At 43.4% G+C, this 13583-nt stretch overlaps 1 protein-coding gene across 5 annotated transcripts in view; it reads right to left on the reverse strand.

Annotated features, from left to right (window-relative positions):
* The window catches only part of LATS1 (large tumor suppressor kinase 1), an 83910-nt gene that overhangs the window by 6375 nt on the left and 63952 nt on the right, over window positions 1–13583 (reverse strand). For all 5 annotated transcript variants that reach the window (XM_069955645.1, XM_069955642.1, XM_069955643.1 and 2 more), the window contains exon 7: window positions 4127–4233. In XM_069955645.1, the coding sequence (XP_069811746.1) occupies window positions 4127–4233 (107 nt within the window). The remainder of the gene's footprint in view (window positions 1–4126; window positions 4234–13583) is intronic.

The following is a 13583-nucleotide window of genomic DNA, read 5'->3' on the forward strand; positions in this document are numbered from 1 at the left end:
GATAAATATACAGAGTTAAAATTATTAGGTACACGTGTGTGTATATAATGTCTCTAATAATAAAATAGGTAAGTGGTAGTCTCTGAAATAATTTTCCTAATACAAGTTAAGGAGTGATCAGCCCCGAGAGCGTTGGAGAATGGTAAAAAAATCAGGAAAAAAAAGAGTAGGAAAAATAATGGGCAAAAAAAATAAAAATTAAAATGCAAAGAAATAAAAATAGAAATATAAAAATAAAGGTTGCAATGACCTTATATGCTAATATAAATGGATATAGCCGTATATATCGGGACTGACACCGCAATGCGATAATATAAGGATGGATATTGATGGCCCGTTGTAGTAGCGGTGCTATGTTGTATATAGAAATTGCCAGTTATTGCAGCAAAGTAGCAGTTGGTGAGTTGATAAATATCACAGGACAGCCTGTCTCTGTGAATAGCCCATAGGTTGTAGCTTGATGGATCTTTTGCTGATAGTTAATACATTAAAGGTGCTAGTAGCACCGCTCACCCGTCTTGTCGTGGAAGGTACTCCGCGTGGTGTAGCTACATATTCTGATTCTGCTGATATTTATTGATTGACCAAACATTTAACTATCATGTACTTATACTTTGTCAATTATTTCACTTCATACCATTTTTTACTATCTCAATTACTAGCTTAGATTACCAGTCCGTTTGTCTCTCATTCCATACCGTTAATGAGTTATATTGATATTTTAAATATGTTGATTGTTTATTTGTTTATTTATTTTTCAATTTATTTATGTATCTAATGTTTTGTTCTATTCGTAGAACCATCCATTTATCAGGTATCTACATATATGCTTTTTTATGTAATTGTTTAAATCAGTGGACTCAAAGCACTCCAGTCCAGCTGTTCCAGTACATCTTTTTGCACTCACTATCAATTAAGAGTCTGATTACCTGATGTTGAACTATATAAATACCAGACACAGTGCAGTTCACTATCATTACTCTTTCTGCTGCTGAGGAAAAAGCCAAAGGAGGCTTTGAAACACGTCCAGCTATAATTGATATTCCATTTATGAACTTTTCATACCAACATTCAGTTTGCCGTTCACACTCTAACCGCCAAGTCCTCACGAGGTTCGGCGGGCAACAGAGGACTACACGCATGCGCAGGACTGCTGCATCATAAAAGCGAGCACTCCACAAATGCCAACGCAATAACGGGCAACAACATCGCACCGCTACTACAACGGGCCATCAATATCAATCCTTTATTATCGCATTGCAGTGTCAGTCGCGATATACGGCTATATCCATTTATATTAGCGTATAAGGTCATTGCAACCTTTATTTTTATATTTCTATTTTTATTTCTTTGCTTTTTTTTTTTTTTTTTTGCCCATTATTTTTCTTACTCTTTTTTTCCCCCTGATTTTTACCATTCTCCAACGCTCTCGGGGCTGATCACCCCTTGCTGGTTGGCTCAGAGACTTGTATTAGGAAAATTATTTCAGAGACTACCACTTACCTATTTTATTATTAGAGACATTATATACACACACGTGTACCTAATAATAACTCTGTATATTTATCGCTTTGCATTTTGAAGTGGTATTTACATTTAAATCTATCATTCTTTGCATTTGTTATTTGTTTATACCATATATATCATTCTTTGCATTTGCTATTTATTAATATCATTGCCATCTCTCAACATTTTAGCTAATAAATACCTGTATTAATAAGTATACTCTATTCTTATTCAAACACTTCCCCTATTATCAGTCTTGAGTTCTTGAGGACCTGCTATCCCTGTTTTTTCTAATTATTATTTTCTATCTCCTGGGGTATAGGAGCTTTGCAGCTTAACCTCGTCTGACTTCTGGTCAGTAGATCTCACACTCACCCGTTTTCATTTTTCAAAACGAAACGGCCAGCTTAAGCGATCAAACGCTTTTTCTGCATCCAGACTGAGCATCAGGGCCCTCTCTGTCTGCTTGTTGACTATATCTAGAATATCAATCGCTCGTCGGGTGTTGTCTGCCCCCTGGCGATAAGGAACAAAGCCTACCTGGTCCTTGTCAATCAGGGAGGGGAGCCAGAACCCAAGGCAATTAGCCAACAATTTAGCATATAGTATAAGGTCAGAGTTCAAAAGAGCTAGATAGCTGCTTTTAATCCAAGATCTGTCCTGGGGTCCGTTCGGCAGGGGATGCAGTTATTGTCCTAAAAACAACTTTTAATCCTGCAGCGCTGTGTCTAACGGCTGGGCTTATATTTGTATATGCATTAGGCTGGCACCACCTCTCCGTCCTTCCTACCCACCCCTCCTCATCATTAGGAATGATCCAGGAACATTTACTGCTCTTTGAGCTTTGCACAGGTGTATTAACGATCCAGCCCATGTTCATTATACACACAGGTGGGGAATAGGAAGCAATCTGCCTGGAGCATTCCTAATGATGAGGAGGGTGGGGAGGAAGGACAGAGAGGGTGTGCCAGCCTAATGCATATACAAATGTAAGCCCCGGCCGTTAGAGACAGCGCTGCAGGATTAAAAGTTGTTTTTATGGCAATAACTGCATCCCCTGCCGAACGGACCGCAGGACAGATCTTGGATTAAAAGCAGCTATTTGAAGGTACAAGTGGTTTGGGGGGGGGGGGGGGGGGGCAGATTGTGGGTACAGAGTCGCTTTAAAAATCTAAATGCTCCTTAAAATTGCTCTATTTCCATGCTTATAACACTTCTATCCTTTGGTCTATGGGACTGAGTGGTGTCATTTTTTTGCCATGATCTGTTCTTTTTATCAGTACCTTGATTGCGTATATGCGATTTTTTTTTTTAATCACTTATTACAATTTTTCTGGATTTGGTGCAAACAAAATTGCGCAATTTTGCACTTTGGTGTGTTTCTGCGCTTACGCCATTTACCGTGCGAGATCAGGAATGTGATAATTTATTAGTTCGGGCGATTACCAAATATCTTTATTTTTAATTATAAAATAGGAAAAGGGGGGTGATTTGAATTTTTATTAAATACTTTTTTCTTTTTTACACAGAAATATGAAGTCCCCATGGGGGACTTCTATATATGCAGCATTGCTCTCCCATTGAGATCAATGCTGCATATATTACAGAGCACAGATCCATTAGATTGGTGCTCTGTTGGTCTGGTCTGCAGACCAGATCAGCAGAATACAGAGCCTGGATCAGCGTCATTCCAACGCTGAGGCCTGGTCGGGTAAGTTGAATGGTTCGTTCCCCCCCCCCCCCCCCATAATCGAAGCGCCCATGGGCAGTTGTTGGGGTTTGTCGATCCACCCACTAGACCACCTCAGAGGTGGACAGCCAGCCATTTAGATCCCGGGATCGTGGCAGTTCCACTCTGAACTCCCCTTCCAGCCAAGGACGTACTGTTACGTCCTTGGTTGTGAAGGGGTTAATACGGTGGTTTTGGAGGTCTCCGTACAGGAGCCATTCCCTTGCTAGGTCCTTCCCTGGAGGGTTAGTCCAGAGTTTTGAGACTTGTAACTGAGGCTCTTTTGACCTTTTTCATATTAATGTTTCCCCAGGGGCAATGCACCTAGGATTGCACTATATTGCGCACACAGCCTGCAGTGTCTTCTTTGGCTGGCCTCCCGAAGATCAGTGATCTGTTTGCCGTATATGTGATGGAAGGATCTCTAACATATACATCTTTTATTTTCCATTAAATGGACACCATAATAAATTTTACATATACTGTTTTTGGCACACATCTCTCTGAAATGGCACAACCAATGCAAAACTTTGAACATCACTGAGCTCACTGTCACTATGTTGATCTCCCCATACAGAGGAAATTACTATGGGCTATATGTTAAAGGGGTTATCTAGGATTAGGAAAAAAGACTGATACTTTCTTGCAAAAACAGCATCACCCCTGTCCTCTGGTTGTGTGTGTTATTACAAATCAGCTTAGTTCACTAATGAAATTAGGCTGCAAAATCCTCACACCCAAACTGAGGGCAAGTATGGTTCTTTTTCTGGAGGAAATTGGCGACATTTTTTTTAAGCCTGGATAATCCCTTTATTGCTAGTTTCCCTTTAAACTGGTTAAACATCTCACTACCCAGATCTTAAGTATTATGAGAAATTTTTTACATCTTACTTTCATTTGTGTTTCCAACGGTGACCCTGCATGAAAAGGAGCCTTCCCAACAAGCATTTCATAGAGTATGACACCAACACTCCACCAATCACAAAGCTGCGTATATCCTACAATAAAAAGAAAGTCATTATTCCATGTGATAGAATTTTATAACATATCCACATTACAGGACCTTCTGTGATCTCGACCATACCTGGAGAAAGAAGATCTACTGTCCCTCCACATCCATAGTAACAGTTAATAAGATTTAAAGAAGACTAGAGTCCATCAGGATCAACCTAGAAAAACCCTACTGTGTTGATCCAGGGGAAGGCAAAAAACCCTTATGAGGCAGATAACAATTGCCCCACCACAGTGAGAAACTTTCTGACTCCAATGGCAAACAGAATAAATCCCTGGATCAAAGCATCACCAGAGATCTAATGCCCATAACTTGTAATATTATATTTTTCAAGAAAAGCATCCAGACCTCGCTTGAACTCATTTAATGAATTAGCCATGACAACATCTTGTGGCAGAGAGTTCCATAGTCTCACTACTCTTACAGTAAAGAATCCGCATCTGTGCTGATGGTGAAACCTTCTTTCCTCTAGTTGTAGAGTATGCCCTTATGTTATGGTTAGAAGATCACTACAAAGATCGCTTTACTGTCCATTCAAATATTTTATATTATCCTCCTCTATGGTGATTACTTTACCAAGTTTAGTATCATCTGCACAAATGGGGATTCTACTCTGTAGCACCTCTACAAGGTCATTAATAAACATATTAAAAAGAAGTAGCCCCAACACTGACCCCTGCAGTACCACACAAGTAACTAAAACCCAATCTGAATATGTTTCATCAATGACCACCCTCTGTTTTCTATCGCTTAACCAGTTACTTACCCATTTGCATATATATTCCCCTAGTCCAAGCATCCTCATTTTATAGACCAACCTTTAATGCGGCACAGCATCAAATGCCTTTGAAAAGTCCGGATACAAAACGTCCACAGCCTCCCCCAGTTCCAGTCTATAACGGACCTCCTCATAAAGCAGTGTTTCTCAACTCCAGTGCTCAAGGCGCACTAACAGGTCATGTTTTGCGGATATCCCATACAACGAACAGCTGTGGCAGTTACTGGTGCACTGACTATAATTACATCACCTGTGAAATCCTCAAAACATGACCTGTTGGTGGGTCTTGAGGAATGGAGTTGAGAAACACTGTCATAGAAGCTGATCAGATTTGCCTGACGGGACCAATCCCTCAAAGCCATGCTGTTGCTGTGTTTTAAGATTATTTTTATTAACCCCTTGCCTCTAAAGCCTGTTTTGGCCTTAATGACCAGGCTCATTTTTCAAAATCTGACCTGTCTCACTTTATGCTCTTATAGCTCAGTGATGCTTTAACATATGCTAGCGATTCTGAGATTGTTTTTTCGTCACATATGGCACTTTATATTAGTGGCAAAATTTGGTCACTACTTTGTGTGTTTTTTGTGACAAACATCAAAATAACATGAAAAATTAGAAAATTTAGCATTTTATGAACTTCTGAAATTCTCTGCTTCTAAAAAAGGAAGTCACAGCACATAAATTGGTTACTAAATCACATTAGCAATATGTCTTCTTTATTCTGGCATAATTTGGTAAACACATTTTACTTTTTTAGGGTGTTATGGGGCATAGAAATTTATTAGCAAATTATCCCATTTTCGTGAAAGTTTGCAAAACTGATTTTTTTTTTTTAGGGACCAGTTCTTTTTTTAAATGGATTTAGAAGGCTTGTATCCTGGAAACCCCCATAAGTGATCCCATTTTGGAAACTACACACCTTAAAGAATTAATCTAGGGGTATAATGAGCATTTTAACCCTACAGGGGCTGGAGGAAAGTATTCACAATTAGGCCGTAAAAAAATTGAAAATTTAAATTTTCCAATAATATATACGTTAAGATTAAAGTTTCTCATTTTCAAAAGGAACATGAGAAAAAAAAACCAAGCTAAAATTTGTAACGCAGGTTCTCCTGAGTACATATGTGGGTGTAAACCACTGTATGGGCACACAGCGGGGCTTAGAAGGGAAGGAGCGCCAATTAGCTTTTTTAATGCAGATTTTGCTGAAGAAGTTTAGTTTGAAATTCCTCAATTTCACGAAAAAGAGAAAAAAAAAGTACCCCAAAATTTGTAACGCAGGTTCTCCTGAATACAACGGTACCCCATATGAGGGCATAAACCACTGTATGGGCACATAGCCGGGCTCAGAAGGGAAGGAGAGCCAATTAGCTTTTTTTAATGCAGATTTTGCTGAAGAAGTTTCTGAGCACCAGGTGCATTTGCAGTGCCCCTGTAGTGTCTGCAGAAGAGAACCCCCCCAAAAGTCACATTTTGAAAAGTACACCCCTCAAAGAATTCATCTTGGGGTGTAGTGACCATTTTGACCCCACAGATATTAGAGGAAAGTATTTAAAATTAGACAGTAAAAATGAAAAATTCGAATTTTTCCAATAATATGTCCGCTCAGTTTGAAATTTCTCAATTTCATGAGGAACATGAGAGAATCCGCACCCCAAAATTTGTAACGCAGGTTCTCCTGAGTACAACTGTACCCCATATGTGGGCATAAACCACTGCTTGGGCACACAGCAAGGCTCAGAATGGAAGGAGCGCCAATTAGCATTTTCAGTGCAGATTTTTCTGAAGAAGTTTCTGAGCGCCAGGTGCGTTTGCAGAGCCCCTGTAGTGTCAGCAGAAGAGAACCCCGCCAAAAGTCACCCCACTTTGGAAAGTACACCCCTCAAAGAATTCATCTTGGGGTGCGGTGACCATTTTGACTTCACAGGTATTAGAGGAAAGTATTCAAAATTAGACAGTAAAATTGAAAAACTCGTTTTTCCAATAATATGTTCGTTAAGTTTAAAATTTCTCAATGTGCGGTGGTTACATGTAATCTGGCGTGATTACAGGCAACCTGCGGCGGTAACGGGCAAACTGGGGTGATTACGGACAATCTGCAGGGGGTCACTGGAAATTTGGGTTGGTTACGGTCAACGTGCGGTGGATACGTGTAATCTGGGGCGGTTACGGGCAACCTGCGGTGGTTACGGGTAATCTGGGAGTAAAGCGCAATTATTATTATAATAAAAAGTGTGTTTTATTTTATTTGTATGTTTTTCACTTTTTCACATTTACACTTTTCCACTTGTGCTTTTACACTTTTATTTTCACTATATTACTATGATTACTGTGATATTTTCTATCACAGTAATCATAGTTTAGTGACACAGACCAAATTGGTCTCTGCCACTTTAAATTTTCAGAGCTGACTGCTTCTGACGCGCATGCGCATTTCAGAAGCAGTCAGGACGTCGAGGAGGACGGACCTCCCTGGATCAGGTAACGTATATGGGGAAGGGGGGGGGGGTGACTGGGGGACGGGGGTGACTGGGGGGGCGACTTGCGCGGGGGTGGGGGGAGGGGGATGCAAAGTATAACTTTTTATCCCGTCACCAATCATTTATGGTGACAGGGGATAAAAAGTGCCAGCTTGCACTGGGAACAGGCGATCAGCGTTATATAGTATATACCGCCGATCGCCTGTTCCGGGACCCCACAGGGGGGTCCCCGATCACTGCCCCATGCTCTCCGCTACCTCCAATGGCGGAGAGCATGGGGCTTTGATTCATTTTTTAATTTCCATCGCTGTGAACAGACATAGTTTGTTCACAGCGATGGGGGCGGCCATCTTGGATGTGATGGCCGCCCGGGGAGGGGGGTTAGTGATTGGCCACTAGGGGGGCTGATCTGGGGTCTGATTAACACTTATTTCATCTCCCCCCACCTTGGATTCAGCGGTAATAGCGTCGATCCGCCGGTACCAGGGGGGACACGGAACGGTCAGGGGGAGGATCAGCAGTGGCGGCGGGAGCCAGAGCCCACTCCCGCCGCCCGATCGCCGCCATAGTACAAATCTCCCCATACACGCTGCGGTCGCATTGACCGCGGCGTCTATGGGGTTAACTGCCCGGGGGAGCGCGGATCCCCTCCGGGCAGAGGCAGCAGGAGGATGCTGTGTGACACAGCCTCCTCCTGCTGCCCGATCTTCCAATAGGGACAAAGGGGGGGGGGGGGGGGGGGGGGGGGGGGGGGGGGGGGGGGGGGGGGGGAAGGGAAAGCATGACGTTTGGGAAACGTCATGTTGCAGGAACTACCTGCTTTAAAAGTGGGCCAGGGGTTAAAGGAGAAGCCTGATAAAAAAAATTTATTAAAAGTATTGCATTGTCCCCCAAAAGTTATACAAATTACCAATATACACTTATTATGGTAAATGTTTATAAAGTGCTTTTTTTCCCTGCACTTACTACTGCATCAAGGCTTCACTTCCTGGATAAAATGGTGATGTCACGACCCGACTCCCAGAGCTGTGGTGGCTGTGGCTGCTGGGTTGGGTTGTCACGTCACCATTTTAACCAGGAAGTGAAGCCTTGACGCAGTAGTAAGTGAAGGGATACTACTGCATTTCCCGTAATAAGGATATATTGGTGATTTGTAGAGATGAGCGAACCTCAAGCATGCTAGAGTCCATCCGAACCCGAACTTTCGGCATTTGATTAGCGGTGGCTGCTGAAGTTGGATAAAGCCCTAAGGCTATGTGGAAAACATGGATATAGTCATTGGCTGTATCCATGTTTTCAAGACAACCTTAGGGCTTTATCCAAGTTCAGCAGCCCCCGATAATGAAATGCCGATCGTTCAGGTTCGGATGGACTCAAACCCGAACCCGGTTCGCTCATCTCTAGTGATGTGTATAACTTTTGGGGGGGGGGGGGCAATACAATACTTTTAAAAAAATTTTCGCCGGACTTCTTTAAGATACTCTAATATAGCATCACTTACAACAAAGCTTCTCAATGCCAGTCCTTAGACCTCACCAACAGGTCATATTTTGAGGATTTTTTCCTTTTTCATGGCATGGGATATCCTCAAAACATGAGCTGTTGGTGAGGCATGAGGACTGGAATTGAGAAGCACTGCCTTACAAACCCATCTTACCAACTATAGATGTAAGACTTACAGGTCTATAGTTTCCAGGATCACTCTATGACCCCTTCTTGAATATTGGTACCACATAAGTTATGCGCTTGTCATGAGGAACAATCCCAGTCATTATAGAATCTTTATATATTAGCAATAAGGGTCTGTCTAACACAGTACTTAATTCCTGCAAAACTCTAGGATGGATACCTTCTGGGCCCGGTGATATATGGATTTTAACCCCTTGCCTCCGCAGCCTGTTTTGGCCTTAATGACCAGGCTCATTTTTCAAAATCTGACCTGTCTCACTTTATGCGCTTATAGCTCAGTGATGCTTTAACGTATGCTAGCGATTCTGAGATTGTTTTTTCGTCACATATGGCACTTTATATTAGTGGCAAAATTTGGTCATTACTTTGTGTGTTTTTTGTGAAAAACATCAAAATATCATGAAAAATTTGAAAATTTTGCATTTTATGAACTTATGAAATTCTCTGCTTCTAAAAAAGGAAGTCATAGCACATAAATTAGTTACTAAATCACATTACCAATATGTCCTCTTTATTCTGGCATAATTTGGGAAACATATTTTACTTTTTTAGGCTGTTATGGGACTTAGAAAATTATTAGCAAATTATCACATTTTCATAAAATTTCCAAAACTGATTTTTTTAGGGACCAGTTCTTTTTTAAGTGGGTTTAGGAGGCTTGTATACTGGAAACCCCCATAAGTGACCCCATTTTGGAAACTAGACACCTTAAAGAATTAATCTAGGGGTATAATGAGCATTTTAACCCTACAGGGGCTGGAGGAAAGTATTCACAATTAGGCCTTAAAAAAAATCGAAAATTTTAATTTTCCAATAATATATATGTTTAGATTAAAGTTTCTCCTTTCCAAAAGGAACATGAGAGAATCTGCACCCCAAAATTTGTAACGCAGGTTCTCTTGAGTACAACGGTACCCCATATGTGGGCATAAACCACTGTATGGGCACACAGCCGGGCTCAGAAGGGAAGGAGCGCCAATTAGCTTTTTTAAAAAGTTTGAGCGCCAGGTGCATTTGCAGTGCCCCTGTAGTGTCAGCAGAATAGAATCCCCCCAAAAGTCACTCCATTTTCGAAAGTGCACCCCTCAAAGAATTCATCTTGGGGTAGGATGAGCATTTTGACCCCACATGCATTAGAGGAAAGTATTCAAAATTAGACAGTAAAAATGAAAAACACGAATTTTTCCAATAATATGTTCGTTTAGTTTGAAATTTCTCAATTTCACAAGGAAAAAGAGAAAAAAAGTACCCCAAAAATTGTAACGCAGGTTCTCCTGAATACAACGGTACCCCATATGTGGGCATAAACCACTGTATGGGCACACAGCGGGGCTCAGAAGGGAAGGAGCGCCAATTAGCATTTTCAGTGCAGATTTTGCTGAAGAAGTTTCTGAGCGCCAGGTGCGTTTGCAGCGCCCCTGTAGTGTCCGTAGAAAAGAACCCCCCCAAAAGTCACCCCATTTTGGAAAGTACACCCCTCAAAGAATTCATCTTGGGGTGTGGTGACCATTTTGACCCCACAGGTATTAGAGCAAAGTATTTAAAATTAGACAGTAAAAATGAAAAACTCGAATTTTTCCAATAATATGTTCGTTTAGTTTAAAATTTCTCAATTTCACAAGGAACATGAGAGAATCCGCACCCCAAAATTTGTAACGCAGGTTCTACTGAGTACAACGGTACCCGATATGGGGGCATAAACCACTGTATGGGCACACAGGAGGGCTCAGAAGGAAGGGAGCGCCAATTAGCATTTTCAGTTCAGATTTTGCTGAAGAAGTTTCTGAGCGTCAGGTGCGTTTGCAGAGCCCCTGTAGTGTCCGCAGAAGAGAACCCCCCTAAAAGTCACCCCATTTTGGAAAGTGCACCCCTCAAAGAATTCATCTTGCGGTGTGGTGACCATTTTGACCCCACAGGTATTAGAGGAAAGTATTCAACATAAGACAGTAAAATTGAAAAACTAGAATTTTTCCAATAATATGTTTGTTTAGTTTGAAATTTCTCAATTTCACGAGGAACAGGAGAGAAGCTGCATGCCCAAATCTGTAACGCAGGTTCCCCTGAGTAGAACGGTACCCCATATGTGGGCATAAACGACTGTATGGGCACACAGCCGGGCTCAGAAGGGAAGGAGCGCCAATTAGCATTTTCAGTGCAGATTTTTCCAAAGAAGTTTCTGAGCGCCAGGTGCGTTTGCAGTGCCCCTGTAGTGTCAGCAGAAGAGAACCCCCCCAAAAGTCACCTCATTTAGGAAAGTACACCCCTCAAAGAATTCATCTTGGGGTGCAGTGAGCGGTTTGACCCCACAGGTATTAGAGGAAAGTATTCAAAATAAGACAGTAAAAATGAAAAACTCCAATATATGTTCGTTTAGTTTAAAATTTCTCAATTTCACGAGGAATGGGAGAAAAAATGTACCCCAAAATCTGTAACGCAGATACCCCATATGTGGGCATAAACCACTGTATGGGCACACAGCCGGGCTCAGAAGGAAGGGAGCGCCAATTTGCTGGAGCAAAACCGCAGCTAGTAATGGTTATTAGAATAGCGAAGTTACTAAAATACAATAAAAAAAATTAGATTACAGGTAATGTGGGGTGGTTACGGGCAACCAGGGGTGGTTATGGGCAACCTGCGGTGGTTATGGGCAACCTGCGGTGGTTACGGGCAACGTGGGGTGGTTACGGATAAACTGAAGTGCTTATAGGTAATCTGGGATGGGAACCTGTAACGTGCGGTGGTCGGGGGCAACGTGCGGTGGTCGGGGGCAACGTGCGGTGGTCGGGGGCAACGTGCGGTGGTCGGGGGCAACGTGCGGTGGTCGGGGGCAACGTGCGGTGGTCGGGGGCAACGTGCGGTGGTCGGGGGCAACGTGCGGTGGTCGGGGGCAACGTGCGGTGGTTAGAGGCAATCTGGGGGAATTACATGTGATTAGGGGCAACATGGGGTGGTTACAGACAATCTGCGATGGTTACGGGCAACATGGGGTGGTTACAGACAATCTGGGGTGGTTAAGGATAAACTGAAGTGCTTATAGGTAATCAGGGGTGGGTACATGTAATTTTGGGTGGTTACGGCAATCTGGTGTGGTTACGGGCAATCTGGAGGGGGTCACTGGCAACGTGTGTGAGTTAGAGGCAACGTGCAGTGGTTACGTGCAATATGGGGGGGTTACGGGCAATCGGGGCTGATTACGGACCATCTGGAGGGGCTCACTGGCAATTTGGGGTGGTTACAGGCAACGTGCGGTGGTTACGGGCAACGTGCGGTGGTTATGGGCAACGTGCGGTGGTTATGGGCAACGTGCGGTGGTTATGGGCAACGTGCGGTGGTTATGGGCAGCGTGCGGTGGTTATGGGCAGCGTGCGGTGGTTATGGGCAGCGTGCGGTGGTTATGGGCAGCGTGCGGTGGTTATGGGCAGCGTGCGGTGGTTATGGGCAGCGTGCGGTGGTTATGGGCAACGTGCGGTGGTTATGGGCAACGTGCGGTGGTTATGGGCAACGTGCGGTGGTTAGTGGCAATGTGCGGTGGTTATGGGCAATGTGTGGTGATTACGTGCAATCTGGGGCGGATACGGGCAATCTGGGGCGGATATGGGCAACCTGCGGTGGTTACGGGTACTTTGGGGGGGCTAGGGGTAATCTGGGAGTAAAGTGCAATTATTACTATAATAAAAAGTGTGTATTTTATTTTTTTGTATGTTTTTCACTTTTTCTACTTTATACATTAATTATCACTGTATTACTATGATTACTGTGATATTTTCTATCACAGTAATCATAGTTCAGTGACAGAGACCAAATTGGTCTCTGTCACTTTAAATTTTCTAAGATAACTGATTCTGGAGCGCATGCGCACTTCAGAATCAGCCTGGACGTCGAGGAGGACGGAGCTCCGTGGATCAGGTAACGTATGTGGGGAAGGGGGGGTGACTAGGGGACGGGGGTGACTTGGGGGGGGGCACGGTGACACTTTTTATCCCCTGTCACCAATGATTTATGGTGACAGGGGATAAAAACACTGGGAACAGGCGATTGGCGGTATATAGTATATACCGCCGATCGCCTGCTCCGGGACCACACGGGGGGGTCCCCGATCACTGCCCCATGCTCTCCGCTACCTCCGGTGGCGGAGAGCATGGGGCTTTGATCACTAATTCATTTCCATCCCTGCGAACAAACATCGTTTGTTCGCAGGGATGGGGGCGGCCATCTTGGATCTGATGGCCGCCCGGGTAGGGTGATCGGGGGGCTGATCTGGGGTCTGAGGGGACATTTTTCATCTCCCCCCACCGTGGATTCACGGTGGGGGGAGATGAAAACTATCGGCGGCGCCGGTAATGCCCGGTACCGGCGGATCGCCGCTAAAACGGTAGTAGCGGCGATCCG

Source organism: Dendropsophus ebraccatus, assembly GCF_027789765.1.
Source record: "Dendropsophus ebraccatus isolate aDenEbr1 chromosome 6 unlocalized genomic scaffold, aDenEbr1.pat SUPER_6_unloc_1, whole genome shotgun sequence".
In the NCBI taxonomy this organism is placed as follows: Eukaryota; Metazoa; Chordata; class Amphibia; order Anura; family Hylidae; genus Dendropsophus; species Dendropsophus ebraccatus.